Below are 17,886 nucleotides of genomic sequence, written 5' to 3' on the forward strand. Positions count from 1 at the left end.
AATTTCGATTCTAGCGGCACCACCAGTTGTCGCTGCGGTCTAGTTACCAGGATAACAATAACACGATGACTGAGCGTGAGTGAGCGAATACCCATATACATAGGTATATGCGAATACTACGGCCTTGTCTGGACTCCACCCGGCCCCGCCTCCGCTGTTGATAAGATCGCAACGAACCTAGTGGCGACTAGTAACACAAAAATTGCTTCAATAAGCGACATACCCCCGCCAATGGAGTTTCCAGACCTGTATATAAGACCGTGGCCGTGACCCATTGAAATGTATGTATTGACTCAATTGACTGTATGAGACACTTGACTACCAGCGCCACCAGCGGCTGGCGACATTTTGATCACCGCTCGCATTATGGGTGGCGAGCGGGGCGGGGAGGGGAGAGCTAACTGTGGGTAATTTTTCCGTTAGATCCGGCAGACGTAGTGGGCGTTGTGCTATTCGGTAATGGGAGCTTTCCAGCAACGACACAGAGCGACACAGAGCGACACTGTGTCGAACATGGTGCTTTCCAACAACGACACAGAACGACACAGTCGGACACAGCTGCGGAGCATGGTTGGACACTGTGACGGATTCATTGCCACCAGTTTTTTAGTTAGAGATTTTATTTCCAACGCGTGGTATTGTTTATATTTATTTATTAAATGCAGAGATAATCTACACGCGTTTCACAAATGTTTTTTTTTCCTGGAGCGCTCAATGATCCTAGATTTTTCGTATAATGCATGAGCGGACTCTAGTGACTGAAATAAAAACCTCAAAGCGTTCCAACAAGCACCAAGGCACAGTGTTCGACCGTGTAACACAATGTCACACTGTGTCTCCTTGCTGGAAAGCTCCCAATATTAGCACCTTCGGAGTGTTTCATGTCAAAATAACATATTAAAACGCCATCAATAAGCATTTTATGGGTAACGTTGGGTTCGCAACCTTCGTTTAAAAAGTGAGGTAGAAAAGGATAAGCCTTTGATATCGGACCGACAGTTTACTATGCCGGTATTGCAGCGTGCATTCCTATTGGCTATTTTTTAAATTGTTGATAACTTACCATTCAATTTTTCTGATATGCGAACTCATGTCTGGCTGATGATATGGTCTTGGGTGCTGTATGCTCCTCTCACGGTGTAAAAATAATCCGTGGCTCCTCTATATAAGAGATTAGTGATGCTTCTAGTGTGAGCTTCAGAACGCATACAGTGAGATAGAAGACCGCAACTAATCTGTAAAGCGAGAGAGACACAAAACTGCCGTCGATGTTGGTAGCGGATATCGTAAAACCCTATGAAAAACAGTTTCTGACATTGTACATAACCTTCAAGTGTGAGACACGCGTTATCAAAATCTACGACTGTCACAATTCCTCTAACCGCGTTCATTGAAAATTTTCAAAATTAGAGCATTCAAATTGTGTGTAACCTAAGGTTCCTATCTTGTCAGTGGGTTAACTACGATGTCCGACCCTCGAATTCGCACTTTAAAGATAAAAACCGGAGTAGTGAAGCGGCTCGCCAAAGAGAAAGTTACTTACGAAAGAGAAGCTGCCCAGCAACGCGACAGAATACAGAAATTCAAAGATCAGGGTGAGATCAGATATTCACGTGTTCTTTAATCAATTAACTCATTTGGCGAGGCCACGGCTGTGAAGCATTCTTGTGGCGCAGAATTCTGAATAAACCGAAGTCTTTATAGAACTAGGATACCTAACCTATTGTAGCAATTTTTGGACTCACTAATTCTTCTTGTACGTCAAAATTCACAGTCACAAAAAGGCCAAAACCAAAAATGCGGTTTGGTATATGACGTTACGAAAAATCATCTGTCATATTTTAATCTGTGGCTCTTCTCAAGAATTTGAAGCTCACGAGCTAATACAGTCATCATAATTACTCATTTTGTGAATAAATGCAGAAAGCACCAAACTTTGGCACATCTACCTGCCAAATCTGGTGGTTTTCTTGACAATTCTAAGAAATGTAGTTAGATAAATAATGCTTAGTTACACTCATAAAGTTGACGTCTGAAATTGGTAAGATCTAAGTTAATGATTTAATAATAACATGGGAATTGCATATGGGAAGACTTTGGCAGGAAAGCTGCTACGTTGGGCCACCATATCTAAGTCTCTGTTGAAGCTCAAAAACCATCGCATCTTTGTTTTAATATGCAAGAAACGATCTATTTTTCCAACCCATTTAAAATTCCCTAAGCTAATCTCTAACGGTATTAATTTTAAAATGTATAAGTCGCGAACTGCTTACCACCATAATGTATAATTATTTCAAAGGTCGTTACTTAATCTCGAGATTAGTGACTCTTATGCTGCCATCAGTAAATATCAAAATATTTTGCTGGCGCTTGAGAACGATATTTTAATAGAATTACCTGTCGAGGTGTCGAAAATTTTTTTTGACACACTACATTTAAAATTAGAATCTGCTTTCACAGCTCACAAAGCTTTTCACATTAACAAGCTAGCTAATCTCATAAAGAACAAAAAAAGACCTGCTTCTAAACCAATTGACTCGACCTTTGAAAATTGGGTTGTGAACCTCAGTAATACTGAAATACCTGTAAATGTTGCTGACGTGCTAAAAACGGGACCCAAATATGGCACCCCTTTTGAGGTCCATCGCATTCCAACTAACAAACTCATCGCTGACTTCGAATCTAAGATCTCTCTGATTTCCTCTAACCGTCGCAATATGGCTAGACTAGATTTCACAAACGCCTTAAAAAAGTATATAAACACTCCTTCTCTTATAAAAGTTGAAAACAAGAAAATCCTTGACAAGATTAAAGAAACTAAGATCTTTCAGAAACATAACCAGGATTCACTTTTCTTGAAGGCAGACAAGGGCAACACGACCGTTGTTATAAATAATCAAACCTATGAAGAAAAAATGTTACATGAATTCTCCAACAAAAACACCTTCAAAGCTGTTAGATTTGATCTTACGTGTACCCTTCAACAGGAAGTTAAAAAATTAACGATGGATTGGTCCAAAAGTAAACACATTTCTGATCAACTTAGACGGCAAATTTCAAATACTGATTGTGTACCACCTAGAGCTTAGGGGCTACCTAAAATTCATAAACCGGATATACCGTTAAGAATCACAGTTTCTTTCACAGATAGTCCCACCATCAATCTAGTTCACTTCCTTAGTGAATGGATTGGCAATAACATTGTCCCTCCTGTGTCACGTGTCAAAGACAGTTTTGCTCTTGTTAAAGCTATCAAGCACTTTCTTCTTCCACCTGATCATGTGATGGTTTCGCTAGATGTAGTGTCATTGTTTACCAACGATCCTCAAAGTTAGCAATTAACGCGGTGAAGCAGCGTTGGCATCAGTTGGTAGATAAAATTCTTGTTCCACTCAACGAATTTATAAAAGCATTACATATTTGTTTTAAGGCTGCCATTTTTAAATTTAATAATAAGAACTATGCTCAAACCTATGGTTTACCTATGGGCTCACCGCTCTCTCCAATTTTGTCGGATTTGGTTATGGATGATCTTGAACAACATTGTCTAAACAAAGTGGACTTTGAGCCTCCTTTCTACTTCAGATATGTAGATGACGTAATCACAGTGGTCCCTTCTGATAGAGTTGACGAAATGCTATCTGTGTTCAATCAATTCCATCGGAGATTACAATTCACCTCTGAAATAGAGTGTAATCGTCGAATCAGCTTTTTGGATGTTCTGACCATTAATGTTAACCAGCTCATCAAAACTGACTGGTTCAATAAGGTCACCTGATCACAAAGGTACTTAAATTTTCATTCTCACCATCCTAGATCTTACAAAATTGGAACGATTCATTGCTTGGTTGATAGAGCGATTCGACTTTCCAGTATTGAATTTCATAACAAAAATATGTCCTTGATTCATCAGGTAATACGTAAAAACGACTATCCAACTCCTCTTCTTAACAAACATATACATAGTAAATACAATTCCATTTTGTCGGCGATCAGTTCTAACAACAACAATGATGTATCTGGTGTACAAGTAAATCAAAAAAACTTTGTTTCTATCCGATATGTTGCTGGCCTGTTTGCGTCTCTCAACAGAATTTTCTCTAAGTATAAGATCCAATTTGTGGGTAAAAACGCACATGATCTATCCTCTACGTTTGACTCTGGTAAGGATCCACTACTCCTGGATATGCGTTCTGGTGTAATCTATAAAATTCCTTGCAACCAATGCAACATGTCCTACATAGGTCAAACAAGTAGGCAATTGCACACTAGGATAACTGAACATGAACGCAATATTCATGAGCATGAGGATAATTATACTGCGCTGACTAGGCATGTTATCGATTTTGATTGTTCATTTAATTATTCTCAAGCCAGCATTTTAGATGTTGAACCAATGTATTACAATAGGTTACTGTTAGAAATGTGCAATATCGTTGCACATCCCAATTCTGTCAATCGAAGACAAGATATTGAACATTTGAGTACTATTTACACCTCTGTGATTCACCCAACATAACTATTATTTACCGGCTGAGCTTGCACTCGATCGATGTTCTGAAATAAATTTTTCTGAGGAGGGCCCTCATCTGGGCTGAAACGTTAACACAAAAAAAAAGTGTTTTTTGTTTATGACCTTCATATCCAAGAATAATATGTACACATTTAATAATAACCTATGACACAAAATGAATTACCCAACCGCGACCCTTGAAAATTTCATTCATTTAAGGTAGACCATAAAAAATCTTTTCAAGAATCCGAGTCGGTTACATCCAAATTGTCAATGTGAACATGGTATATTGTTGTATTAAAATAGGATACATTCTTAAATGTCAGAATACGTGGTTGAATGTCACACATGAAACTATTTTACATACATATTTGCTTAAATCATTTGAACATACTTGATAAACCCATATATAGTCGTTTAATAGTAACGCATACATACCACTTAGGTATTGCAAATAAAATAGTAATAGTAATCTATCATTATCTGCTCTAGGTAAAGACGAGTATGATATACGTAAGCAAGAAGAGGTTCTTCAAGAGTCATTGATGATGGTTCCAGACTGTCAGCGTCGACTGGTAAAAGCATTTGAAGAGTTGAAAAAAATTTTGGAAAGTGAGCAAGACTTGAAAGAGGCAGAAGCATACGTTGAAGCAGAAAAAGTGATTCTTGAAGCAGAAATCCAGCTTCCACAGCCAGGAGAAGATTTAAAGACATGTTAAATCGTATAAGCTATGTTACCATCAGTTGAATAACGACTAATCATTACCCAATTTTTGTATTCTTTTGCATTCTCGATATACTTTCCATTGCAGTAGAAACTAAGCTAATTTACACTTAATATTCCCATACATAGTGATAAGTTTTCGAAGAATATTTATTTAATTTTTTTATTTCAAATTTAAATTTTGTTGCTGCAATAATGTATAGAAATCAGAATTTTGCACAAATACCACCTCACTACTACGATAGACAATTTCAATACCAGCTTGATCCAATACATCGAAATTACGAGATGCAAATGCAACAAAATTTTATTTATCCATCAATTACAAATGCTGAATCTACTAATATCAAATTTATCAACTTTAATCCAATGTGTAACAATGTCGATAATGAGAAATCAGTTCTGATTGCTAAGTTAGAGGTGCAAGAACGTGATGAACGGATGATAGAAAATTTTTTAAAGCAAAATGAGAACCCCGTGAAAAGAATAAAGAAAGATAGTTCTGACTGCATATCAAAAATTTCAGAGGCGCGTAGTGCGTTAGTATCTGTTTTCAAGTTGCATAAAGAACTGAAAGAAAGTTTTGCCAGTCTTGCCGAAAATCGAAATTTACCAGAATATGAATGGAACGAGAGAATAAACACTGCCCAAAATAAGCGATTTTCAATTTTGGAAACACTTAGTAAACTCAAAGATGACAAGGTCATGAGTGAAATTACAACGTGTATAAACAAGCGAAAGAAGAAGAGATTACGCCAGAAGAAGCAAAGAGTGTTACGGAAAATTGAAAAACTTAGTGCTCATGAAAGAAGGATACAACTCCATGCCGAAGCAGATGCTTGGATAAAATTGAAGCAAGATATAATTGAAAAAGAGAAACAGGAAAATGATATGCGGCGAAATGCTGATATAGTGCTCGCCGAAGTGAGAGGAAAGCGGAATGATGCCAAGAAATTCTTTGCACTATTGCATGAATTGAAAAATCTGAGATGTATTGAAGCGAACATCGCCAGAGCGAGGGGAGAACATTTATCGACTGCAGCTGATGAATCATTTACAAATATTATCGGTACCTAATGACTTTTGTTTCTTGAAGCTATCTGTAGGTTTAATCTATTTAATAGAAAGCATATACTCTTCGTATTACCAATTTCACTGAAATCTAGCAGCAATAGAAGCACTAATAACCGATAGTAAGCGTGATGCAAGGACTGAATAGTGAACCAAAAGCCTTGCAAAGTTTGCTTTAACATCACTTTGCTGTATTTCTTTTTTTTCTTCATACAATTTTCTACATTATGCAAAAAATCGTTATTTACACATATGATGGACATGAAGGTGGAATGTAGATTTTATAATGAAGACGAAACAGCAGCCAGAGTTAGCCAAACGTGTTAAACTTTCTGGAAATAGAAAAATGCAGTTCAGTTTGATCCTCATAATTCTGTAAAAGTATTGGGGTTTCAAGGTATGTCACAAAATTTTGATTTTCCGTTTTCATTACCTCAATCGAACGAATATTAGATCGTTTGGCTGCTAATTCTGGCTGCTAGCTTCTGCCTCGTAATTTTGTAATTTCAATTAACAGAAAAATTCAAAGCAGTTCATAATTAAAACCAACTCAATGCCACTCATAGTACTACAAATTCAAATAACGTTAATCCAGGGAAACATTGACAGAAAAGAATTCGAATGGCTTTGACGCAGTTAAGTTGGTAAAATATATGTATATTTGCTGGTATTATGGTTTACTGTCTCTCAGGTAATCTCAAAGTTGCAAAAGAGCAATTTTTATAAAATGCATAACTACGTTAACGTTAGTTTGTATCAAACTGCAAATTCTCCCAGAGAATAGGATATCGCAGACAGGAATTTTTAGCTCAAGTCTAAGATGTACTTCAGACCATGTCACTCTTTCCCATTCAAATAACGTCTAGAACTGTAAATTCATTCCAGTTTCTTAGCAGAATTTTCAAAAATAGTCGTGTAGTACGGTTTAACAATTGGATTGCTTTCACTTCAATATAAATAAAGTCAACTTTAGTCGGTTATTTTGAACAAGACGTCCAAAAAGTCCTGATTTTGTTAATATCCGGTAGCTGCTTGATCCAACGTGAATATCATAATTTCATCACAATTTTTAAAAATAATTTGATCATCTAAACGATCATGTGTAATATCCATAATTATTATAAAAAATTATACATCTTTTGTTGCAATGAAAACTACATTTCGATAACAAAGATTAAAAAAATGTTATATTTTATAAAACATTTCTGAATTTTTTCATTCTTAGAAACGGGGTGCTTTGGAAATGGGAAGTGTAACTGTATATCACATAGGGGTTGTAATTTCTTTTTTTTTCGAAGAATTTGTGTTGTTTGACTAGAACTTTCATGTGATAAATTCTGGAGCAAATCTAAGATCTCAACTTCCGGTCTTAATTGATACCTCCTGGAATGCTCTCTATATAAGACAAGCATTCACTATTATTTTTTTAAATTCCTAAAGAAACTGATACAATTATATTTTTATTTACATCTTATTTGAATGGAAAAAAATCACATGCTCCATGCAGGTATTTCTTAGACTTGAGTTAAAAATTCCATGCTTTGGAAATATTTTTTTTGCAGTCGAAATCCAAGTTTAGACCTTGGTCATACAGACAAAATATATTTCACTAAATCTTGAAACAGTCGATTATACCTGCATTTATATGTTGTACACTACATAATGTACATGTATGTTCGTGTACCTTTATTTTATTACCTATCACAGACAAATTACTGGAGCAATGGAAACTGATGGACCGAGAGTACTCAATCGAGGAACAAGGGTTGAGGCTCATGTTGAAAACTAATAATGACCAAAAAATCGAAAACCAGAAGCGGAATATTTTCGATGATTGGGAAAGTGCACTGTTTGGTAGAAAACTACCAGCTGTGGATATCTTTCAACGAAATATACATGGATTCATTACCATAAGGTATTCAACGCTATTTCATCTAGTGATAAAGCATAAAATCACAATGCTGCATTGATTGATTGATCAATTTGGTTTTCGCAATGTTAGGGCCATGTGGGACAAATACATCAGCTGCGACGGATTTGGTTCACCAATACCAATTGGCTGGGTTATGCCAGATCCACCTTCATCTGCTGCCTGGCAAAAGTACCTCAAAAAATAAATCACTTTTTTACCACTAATGTAAAGCTATTTGTACTATGAGATAATGTTAATACTATATTCAATTTAACACGTTGGTGTCAATTTTTCTCACCTTAATCCATTATTCTAAGTAATGTTATTATCCAGACAGTTAGGGAATACGAATAATTAAATATTTGCATGTTAGTATGAAATTAGAATCATCTATCCCAAAACCTTGATCCGGGATAAACAGTGTGAATTTTACGGTCTGCTATTTTTTTTTGTTGATGGCAGTGTTGACTGGTGGTCAATATATGAATTTCTACCGTCAATGCAGTGCATACTTATGACAACTTTTTGGTGCCTACAGGGCTCCAAAATTCTAAAATTTATTGTTCTTACGAGAATACGTGCAAAATTGAAATTCTTAAGTCGCATAACACAATCTGAACTAGATTATGAAACAAAAAGTATACGGCCGAATTATTTCGTATTTCTCTGCGTTACACATATATACAAAAGGTTTTTTTTTTATAAATGCACAGATCCAATTATACAAAATAATGCTATAAGCTTTGTTTTTTATGATTTTCACCGTCAGAGTAATAATACTTCTGCTACATTGTTTGTCAACCAATGCACATTCTTTGTTAAAACATTGTAACAGTTGTACATTGTACCATAATAGCTACGTTTCCATTGCGATTCGAAGAACATACAAAGTGTTTCGGTATGTAGGGACCACCGGGTACTCACGGATTCTCTGCAAAAAAATTAGACTAAAATTACTGTTGATAATGTTTTATTAAAGCAACGGTTTCTGAATTAGAGGCTGCGGCGGAGAGGGTATCGTTTCTACAAGTGGTACAATTGCCGTTGGTCGTCTCTGGATTGGGCATGGATGCTAGCTTGATGATAAGGTCGAAGAAACCCACATGAGATATGTCTCTTTGCTAAAACAATGCCGTATTGTCCGATCTTCTGAATTATACCTTTTCATCATTCTCCAATACTACAATTTTGGTGTGATTCATACATTCCAGAGCTACTCTATTATCGAATATAGTCATTTGCCCCTTGCATTCCTTCTCCACCACTTCCATTACATCACGGTTAATAAAGAACTTCCGAGCTACGTCTATATATGGCTACATCACTCTAGTAGTATGGATATAATGTCTCCGCTAGGTACGTAGACCGTAAGTGTTACAATATCATGTGTTTCAAGCCTTGTATATTCTTCATAATAGACACATCCACAACCAACTGATTAATCAGCTTCCAGTGTGACAACATTGTCGCATATCAGTAGCAATTGATTTATCATCTTCATTGGTATCCTGCTGGTTGATTCAGAGCACGCGCGCTATTTTCTGAGACTATTTCTTGATATACATTCATTGATTTCATTGATAGTTATGTTTGTAGATATTGTCACATAGATATAACATTTCAATCCATTAAACTAGTATGTGCGATAAAATTCATTAACAACAATCCAACGTCTTTTTCGAAACAATGCATTCCTTTCCTGTAATCATTTTTATTAATTCTTTTTTTTTCATTAAAGACGAACGCAAAATATTCAGTCATTAACGCTTTTGACCAATAAAATAATTCTTTTTTCTATTCCAATAGAAACATTTCATGTTTCCTGGATTTCTTCTCCAACTATAAATAAGGATGCTTTGTTCGGAAGCAATATTTTTTTCCGCTTCAACCTGAAAAACTTGTCTATTGTATGAGGTATAGGTTTAACTTTTTAACCGTTTGAGCTACGGAATTCGCTCAATAGACAATTTTGGAAAACATTTTAATTCTCTACCAAATAAGGTTGACTGTTGACGATTTTACAAAAATAATATCTTGTTCGTATTATTTGCATGCGAAAATTTTTAATTTCAAAAGTGATCTTTGAAAATTGGATTTACGAGATATCCTATGTAATTTTTTTTTTTTTATGTTTTGAGATTTTTGTACGTTTTCTTAATAAAGCGTTGGTTCAAGTACACAAAACGGGAATTCCCCAGACAGCAAAAATTTTAAAGTCGTCAGAAAGACGTCCATAGGATGTCTTATGCGCTATTTTCTGACGTCTATAAGGCCCCAAGAACATTTTTTAGACACAAAGATATCCTTTAGGCGTCAGAAAATGGCGCATAAGGCATCCTTTGCACATCTTTTTGACGATTTTAAGTTTTGGGCTGTCTGGGTAGGTCCTTTCATACTATGAAATGAACACGCAGTTATTTAGGTATGGTTTATTGAAGTTTTGTTAATGTAACCTAAAGAAACTGTTCAGAACCTGTTCAGGTACCCTCTATAGTAGATGCGCCCTCAGGTTCACTATCGTGATAAATAAAACAAAAATACAATGCATTATACTAAACATGTAATATGTACTTGTTTAAAAAGTCGCGTTACTGGTGTGGTACAAAATAAAATGAAATTCTTGGAAATTCCAGATTTTTTTTGCAACGATTCTCAATTTCCCCGGGTTTTCCCGCATTTCCCGGTTTTCGAGGGTCAGTTTACATCCTATCTTAGATTTTTCGTTGACGTGTTACAAAATTTGATAAACAAAAAAAGATAAGAATGACTCAAATAAAATCGCAAAAATGTGGAAATTTTATTGTAAACTGTACATTTGAGGAAGGTCTGAAATTATCCTATACTTATGACGAGTTCTGCTAGGGCAGCATTTGATGCCTCTAGAGGCTGTTTATCTTGAACAGCTAATGAAGATACAGTTTCAGCACCAGTCACCAGCATCTGCAAGGCGCCTTGCAATTCCAGTAGAGATTTGGTCAAGTCTTCTTCTTCTTCCAGTTTCTTAGCTAATTGGTTGAACATAATTCGTGCCTCGTCGTTCAATTCTTCCAAATTCTCCTCATAAACATCTATGAGAGATGGAAATGCATGTTTGAATCATATTAAGCATCAAACTGTTTACTCTAATAACATTTCAATCCATTATCTAGTATATGTGATAAAATTCATCAATAACAATCTAACGTATTTTTCGAAACAAAGCATTCCTTTCCTGTAATCATTTTTATTAATTCTTTTTTTTTCATTAAAGACGAACGCAAAATATTCAGTCACTAACGTGTTTGACCAATGAAATAAACTTTTTATGGATATAAACTATAACTGGTTAGCTGTAAAAGCAGTGGATGGATATTTGTAGACATTTTTATCCATTTTAATAACAGTACCGTATAAAGCTTTGAAGATAACTGAACAATGCAGAAACCTAGAATCTTTCACCTAAATTAGATGAATGGAGATGCTATTCTATATTGAATTGCACTAATTAAATCAGGGAATAAAATTGCAGTTTTCGGCTCTCATTCTCAATTCGGAAGATATCTGCGTAATCAAAGAGACAATACTCACCCACTAAGACACTAGTGACGTGCAGCAAAACTTTTCCAAACCGAACATTCCCGATATGGCGTATCAAAAATCGAAGAATAGATGATAGTGACTTTCCATCCCGTCCTGCCAGAGCTTGTTTCAGTCCCTGACGTCTGGTGAGTTCTTGGAACAAAGCAACTGTGACATGTGGTGTCTTATTAGCAACAAATGCCATGAGAGCACTGTCCAGGGCTTTAGAGTACTGAAATTTTCTAAGAAAGGCATCCTGTTTAGACATGACCTCTTTTGTCTCTTCTTGAACAATGGCGTCTGTACTGGGTACGTGTGAATGTGAATCTGCATATCTATAAGATACTTTTTTCCGTTGCGATTTGCTCTCCTTCACCTCTGTATCTCTTCGTCTGACGGATAACATGCCGTCAACCATACCAGCTACCACGGTCTCATCATCACCCTGACGAATTAAAAATATTCACATGAGAACCTACCAAGGCTAGAAATTCTGATATTTTAGGCACATTGAAGTGCTATTTCGATGACTATAATGGCGTAATGCCATAACATACAGAGCTTAATACGTAACTACTGTTTTTAAAGTTGGAGCTATAGTTAAATTTGCGGTCATAGGTTTGTTCAATAAAAATATAATGCTTTTGAAAACGTAATAATTACTCACACTGACTCCAACACTGAGTACTGCATTAGGATAATCCAAAGTATGGACAACCTTATATGTGCCAGCATCATAAATTTTAACATGTCTATCCAAAGATCCTGATACAATTCTTCGACCATTTGAAGCCAGTTTCAAGCACATTACTGTTTTGTGATGTTGTGATACTTTTGCTTGTAATCTTCCTCCAGCTAATGCATCCCACACCCTGATTTCAGTGCCACCTTAAAAAAATTTATAGTTGAAATACAGTGTATAATAAATTACAGTAAGTAGATTGAAAATGGTAGACAGGATTGTATCTTTTTAAAAATTTTCTCAACTACAGGAGGGAAGTAATTCTTTCAGATAATAATTGCATTCCTCTGTATACTTATATTACATAATACTGAAAATATTTGGTGCAGTGGAACTTTTACATGCAAAGAAGGGGCCAAGCCAAAGCAGTTAGCACTAGGCACTCCCGCCTTGAGAGATATTCTTAGTACATCATTTGCACATACTTATACACACTTCATTTGAAAGAAGTATAAAGGCAGAACTAACCAAAGAAATGTATGGATTGTATGGAATTTTAAGAAATCGATGGATCCTAATGACAAAGGTGTATTTAAAAAATTCGTACGAATTGAAAAGTCGTATTTTAAAGAAACGGCTTACAGCTCTCAAAAAAACCTGTTATTAATATATGCATTTCAAAATCAGCTTGGCAAGTTACGTCGTTTTAAACGGTCACATGAGATAAATTTCTTTTATTCGTCTCGTTGAGATATGTCTCTTGTACTCGGCTTGCTGCGATGTGTATTTTCTATTAGTTTTTTTGAGATAGGTCTCTTCTGTTAGTCTCTCTGAAATACGTATTATTCATTGAGTCCTGTTGGAATCTGACAATCTGAAGGAATAACTACTCTGGAATAAGACTAATCAATCTATCGGTATCTACAATTCAAAGATCCACTCAAGAATGGGATTAACTTAGAATTTCTTAATATTAGAACTTGTATAATACTGCAAGCTGCTATATTCAGCAAGACAAAGAAGTTTATTTTTTTGACTACAGTAATCACTGGTTAAAGTGAGCAGAAGTACCAGTAAGAGTAAATCATAGTCAAAAAAATACACTTATAGTTTTAACAAATTTAGAAAGTGCACACACTGTTCAGCGAGCTTCACGAACTGAATGGACAAACTCGCAAGATTGTTAAAAAATTTTTAATTGCAAGAATTTCTCAACGTTTTCTCACATACTATAAGATTTTATATTCTAAGTAAAACATATTCACATAACAAGAAAACAGAATGTGAAATCGTGTAGCAGCACTTCAGTTTATTGTTTGACTAGCTGGACTTTATTGGACAGTTGATCCAAATGTAATATAAGGCTGCTATTAGCTTTCACTTTGAAGAATTAAATAAACCTGTATTTTTATTAGTGGTTTAATTATTGCGAGATAATATAAAATTTCCCGTTCCAAAATTTCTCTCATGATCTTGTAACTTCGTAAGATTTCCATAGCCTCCCATGCCTTTGCTGATTAATACGTTGAATATTTCCAAATTTCTTTAGATATTTTCAGTTTTTGAGGTTTGCAACAACACTATTTTAGAAAATTTACAATAGCCCTTTCAGGGAACTATCACTAACATAATTTGTGAATAACCTCTATTTACCGGCAGATACAAATACTCCACCAGACGGAAGGAAGAGCAAACTTTCTACAGGAGCCTCATGGTCAACTGTGAAAACAGTTTTGTTTGTTCTGGTATCATACATTTGAATATGTTTGTCATAGCTTCCAGATAGGAAAATATCAGGAGATACTGGGCTGACAGCTCCTGCTCTGATGTAATCTTCGTGTTTGTTGAATGTGATCAACTGTTTCTCACTGGGTATGTCCCATAAAGCAACTGTATTGTCATCCGAGAATGAAGTGATCCGAATTCCATCACTTGTGAAGAATGTTCTATGGACGGGGGCCGTGTGTCCTCTGAATAAACGAAGTAAATTTTTTGAATGAAAATCAAACAGTCTGACGCTGTGTTCCTCTCCTCCTGCGCAAAGCAATTTCCCATCGCTTCGAAAAGATCCGCCGTATGCATTTTTTTTAAACCGACTCAAGTTCTTTTCAACAAGCTTTGTTATAGGATTGTAAATTTGTACTCTCGCTGACGACGTCACAGCAAAGTAGTGCGGCTCAATCGGTGAAAAATCAATGTAATCAATAGGGCCAAACTCCTTGACCAAAACAGGGGCCTATCATACAGAGAAGAAAACATATGTAGATAATATTTACATAATAAATAACTGAATCTACGTCAATTTTCATTTTTTTAAATTATTCATAGATTTATCATAAATTTAGATTTGAATACAGTAATATATAATAAATAGAATAATCTCTATACATCAGCAACAAGTGAGGAAATCTCTGAACTGTCCGACATGACAATTGTCGGGTTACCTATCATGAAATTTTTGAATCATATGAGAACTGACATAGTTTATACTTTGTTATTGATTGCCAGCACTGTCTCCAGTTTTGTATCAATATTGAGCTTTTGGTTTACAACATTGCTGTAACAATTATGCATATATGTATAGGAAAATAATATAGCCATTATAATCATTGTAAATTTACTGGGTAGCATGAAAATGAGTATAAAGTTAGTTATTTCAGTGATAATTTACTTTCTTTCCATCATCTTTGAATCCTCAATAACAAAAGCCAAATCGAATGCTTTGTTTATATTTTGTTGCATTATGTGACAAGGTCAATTCATGATTACCAAGTGACTTTACTTTCCACATACATTTTCAGGTATTCCATAACGAAATGTATAAGGCTGAAGCTAGTAGTTCAAATAAGCGGCCAAAAGGGCCAAACTTTTTTTGAATAGTGTAGCAGAGTTGTACGTTTATAATTCTTGAAGAGTATTACTTTTTTCAGGAAATCTCAATTATTGAGTTACAAATTCTGGTTGCCAGTTTCAGCTTCATCGAATTGTAACTAACGGACTAGTCAAAAATTATATTGAAAGTCGCTTCAGAAGCATGAAAGTGTTTGTAGAAAACTATGTTAAATCATTTATTATACTGGACAATATACAGTTATCTTAAGGAAAGTGGCCTGCTTAATCACTAATAAATGGAGACTTAAAACTAATTGTTATATTCATTATTATTATTATCGCATGTCTGAAATATGTTTCAATTTGGATATCATCTTGTTTACAGATTTTCTGTAACCAACTTTTTTGAGTTATACATTCCACATCCTGTTCCAGTGGCTTTTTGCAATTTAATGTGTATTTATATTCCCTTATGACTGATAATAGGTCAACAATCGATGTCAATAATTACATCTAAGTCATTAGGAAAAAATAGGTGCAGAGAAGATAGGGGATGTGATCGTCTCACCTTTGTTAACTGTGTAGGTGTTCAAGCTGTTGTTAACACAAAAGCCGTGGAATTCCTCCTCTTGCCTATCTATTATTGCAGTTGTTACAAGAGTGACCCAGTGGAAAGTAAAATTTAGAAAAAAATTGTTGATGTTAAAAAAAATAAACTGATTACTAATTTTCATCTCTTGTACTGATGCACTTATGGAAGAAGCAGCAGAAAATTCTGTTTGCAATGTAAACATCAAAAAGTCAAAGGTTTATAGTTTTACAAAAATTAACGTTAGAGACACATTCTTACAGGCACATCATTGAGATTTTGAATTATTATAGTATGTTCCTCAAATGGTAGACAAAAATAACAGTGAAGACGGAACAAATCTCTTGCCCAGGGAGCAATCCAACCTTTTAAGGCTGTGGTTATCTACATATGTCGTTACACAGCTTCTTCTGGATCCAGGATATAGTTTAACATAATACCATTGACTGGTTGTCTTCAACCCCTGACAGGCAATGAGGGTGAAATTTCCTCCCTACAAATGTTATTTTCTTGGAACAGAATGTAAGGATTGAACCTCTTCAACGTTCATTAGTATTTGTTCAGTTCAACTTAATCATTTCATAATACAACCATTTTAAACGGAATTGTTTTGTTTGGCATTTAATTTAAAGAAAAAAATGTCGCTAGCTTTATTAGAAGCTGAGATATTTGAAATAAAATTCCACTAGGTATTTTTCACACTCATTGCCACGAGAGATATACGGTTTGGATGTTTGCCTGTCAGGAGTTAAAGGCTTTTGGCGAAAGCCGCACGTCAAACTAGTTTCGAGGTTAGGTTCAGTACACGTGGTAACCACACAGAAAAAAGTACACATATCTGTATTCCAATAAACATACAGAAGAAATTGTAGTAACACAACTCACCGTAAATTGTTTCCAATATATGTTATCGGGACTTAAGTCTGGCCCAGTTTTAGCGAATATTTTCACATTCGTCTTTTTGAACGAGGCCATGCTGCTTACGACACTTACTTTTTTCTCTTATAGGTCAATCAGAGCTGGCATGCTACTAAAATGTTTGTTTATATGTGGTTTACATGAAAACTATGAGCGCTTTCCTTTTACATGAATCGTCAAACACAAATCGATACTAGGTGATACCATTGGTCGGATCTAACGGAACAGGCCAATGAAATTACTTGGTGCCGTGGAGTGACAGAAAGTGAAAGCAGCTTACTGCGACGTTGAGTGGCAATTCCCGAAATTATCAAAAGCTAGTCACTGTAAATCGTTGTACAAAATATAGCCAGGCAAACAAGTCCACTGGACAACTCAATTCAATCGCCCGCTTCATATAAACCGGGATTAATTCCCAATAGGTTATTAATAATTGTGTGCGTTGTGTGCACTTATTTTTGAACCATTGAACTCCGCTGAGCTGTTGCTCTGCTGAGATGTTGCTCCGTTGCGATGAAGAGGCGAGAGGAAACAGGAGTTTGAACGGTACTAGTTTTATTTAAAATTGCTTGAAATTTATTTTAAAGTATTTATTTTCGCAATAAATCGTCTACAGAATACTAAATGTTGGATAATAATTAGTCAAAAAGTTAGAATGGAACGATTGCTTATTGTTCGACCAGAACTAACTGCTAAACAAATTGGAATATCTAATTGCGAGACGAAAAAAATTGGTTCAGAATTTCTAACACGATTTTGAACACGTAGCGTAAAATGCAAATGGCTGGGTACGGAAAGACTTGATAGAGGGAGAGTCTACAGGTGGAACCTGTGGTATGAAGCAAGGGACCGATTTGACGTGTGGTGTCTTTATTTATAGGGACCGGTAGCCATTTCCTTCTAATCCCCTGGTTGATTTTTAGCCGCACAACACCGCTCATTCCCCTGTTTTATATCCTAGTTCTGGCGTAGTATTATCTTCACAGGCTACGTTAGGATCCCCCACTTGTCAGCGGTCACAACCCACACATGCCCAGAATACCCGCGTTTTTGTGCGTTTTTGTGCGTGACCAGTTATTATATATGC

At 35.6% G+C, this 17,886-nt stretch overlaps 3 protein-coding genes across 3 annotated transcripts; 2 read left to right on the plus strand and 1 right to left on the minus strand.

Moving 5' to 3' along the window:
- The first annotated feature begins 1,055 nt into the window (after positions 1 to 1,055).
- On the plus strand, positions 1,056 to 5,235 carry LOC124300138 (tubulin-specific chaperone A). The gene is made up of 2 exons (XM_046753838.1): positions 1,056 to 1,595; positions 5,006 to 5,235. Exons 1-2 carry the CDS (start codon positions 1,466 to 1,468, stop codon positions 5,230 to 5,232), a joined length of 357 nt encoding a protein of 118 aa, XP_046609794.1. The 5' UTR covers positions 1,056 to 1,465; the 3' UTR covers positions 5,233 to 5,235.
- A 197-nt stretch (positions 5,236 to 5,432) lies between these two features.
- LOC124300137 (uncharacterized) lies at positions 5,433 to 8,494 on the plus strand. The gene is made up of 3 exons (XM_046753837.1): positions 5,433 to 6,306; positions 8,016 to 8,223; positions 8,311 to 8,494. The coding sequence occupies exons 1-3, from the start codon at positions 5,433 to 5,435 to the stop codon at positions 8,423 to 8,425; spliced, it is 1,197 nt and encodes a 398-aa protein (XP_046609793.1). The 3' UTR covers positions 8,426 to 8,494.
- Positions 8,495 to 10,998: 2,504 nt separating this feature from the next.
- On the minus strand, positions 10,999 to 16,924 carry LOC124300140 (U3 small nucleolar RNA-associated protein 15 homolog). The gene is made up of 5 exons (XM_046753839.1): positions 16,767 to 16,924; positions 14,114 to 14,696; positions 12,446 to 12,666; positions 11,788 to 12,223; positions 10,999 to 11,288 (listed from the first exon to the last, which is right to left on the minus strand). Exons 1-5 carry the CDS (start codon positions 16,854 to 16,856, stop codon positions 11,053 to 11,055), a joined length of 1,566 nt encoding a protein of 521 aa, XP_046609795.1. The 5' UTR covers positions 16,857 to 16,924; the 3' UTR covers positions 10,999 to 11,052.
- Between the last annotated feature and the right edge of the window lie 962 nt (positions 16,925 to 17,886).

The sequence above is a fragment of the Neodiprion virginianus genome, chromosome 3 (assembly GCF_021901495.1).
Source record: "Neodiprion virginianus isolate iyNeoVirg1 chromosome 3, iyNeoVirg1.1, whole genome shotgun sequence".
Classification (NCBI taxonomy): Eukaryota; Metazoa; Arthropoda; class Insecta; order Hymenoptera; family Diprionidae; genus Neodiprion; species Neodiprion virginianus.

Coding starts and splice junctions, on each gene's coding strand:
- LOC124300138 (XM_046753838.1), top strand. CDS start 1,466: ATGTCCGACCCTCGAATTCGCACTTTAAAGATAAAAACCGGAGTAGTG. Junction 1,596..5,005: donor ACAGAAATTCAAAGATCAGG/GTGAGATCAGAT, acceptor TATCTGCTCTAG/GTAAAGACGAGTATGATATA.
- LOC124300137 (XM_046753837.1), top strand. CDS start 5,433: ATGTATAGAAATCAGAATTTTGCACAAATACCACCTCACTACTACGAT. Junction 6,307..8,015: donor ATCATTTACAAATATTATCG/GTACCTAATGAC, acceptor TACCTATCACAG/ACAAATTACTGGAGCAATGG. Junction 8,224..8,310: donor CATGGATTCATTACCATAAG/GTATTCAACGCT, acceptor TCGCAATGTTAG/GGCCATGTGGGACAAATACA.
- LOC124300140 (XM_046753839.1), bottom strand. CDS start 16,856: ATGGCCTCGTTCAAAAAGACGAATGTGAAAATATTCGCTAAAACTGGG. Junction 12,224..12,445: donor TACTCAGTGTTGGAGTCAGT/GTGAGTAATTAT, acceptor TTAATTCGTCAG/GGTGATGATGAGACCGTGGT. Junction 11,289..11,787: donor CGTCACTAGTGTCTTAGTGG/GTGAGTATTGTC, acceptor CATCTCTCATAG/ATGTTTATGAGGAGAATTTG.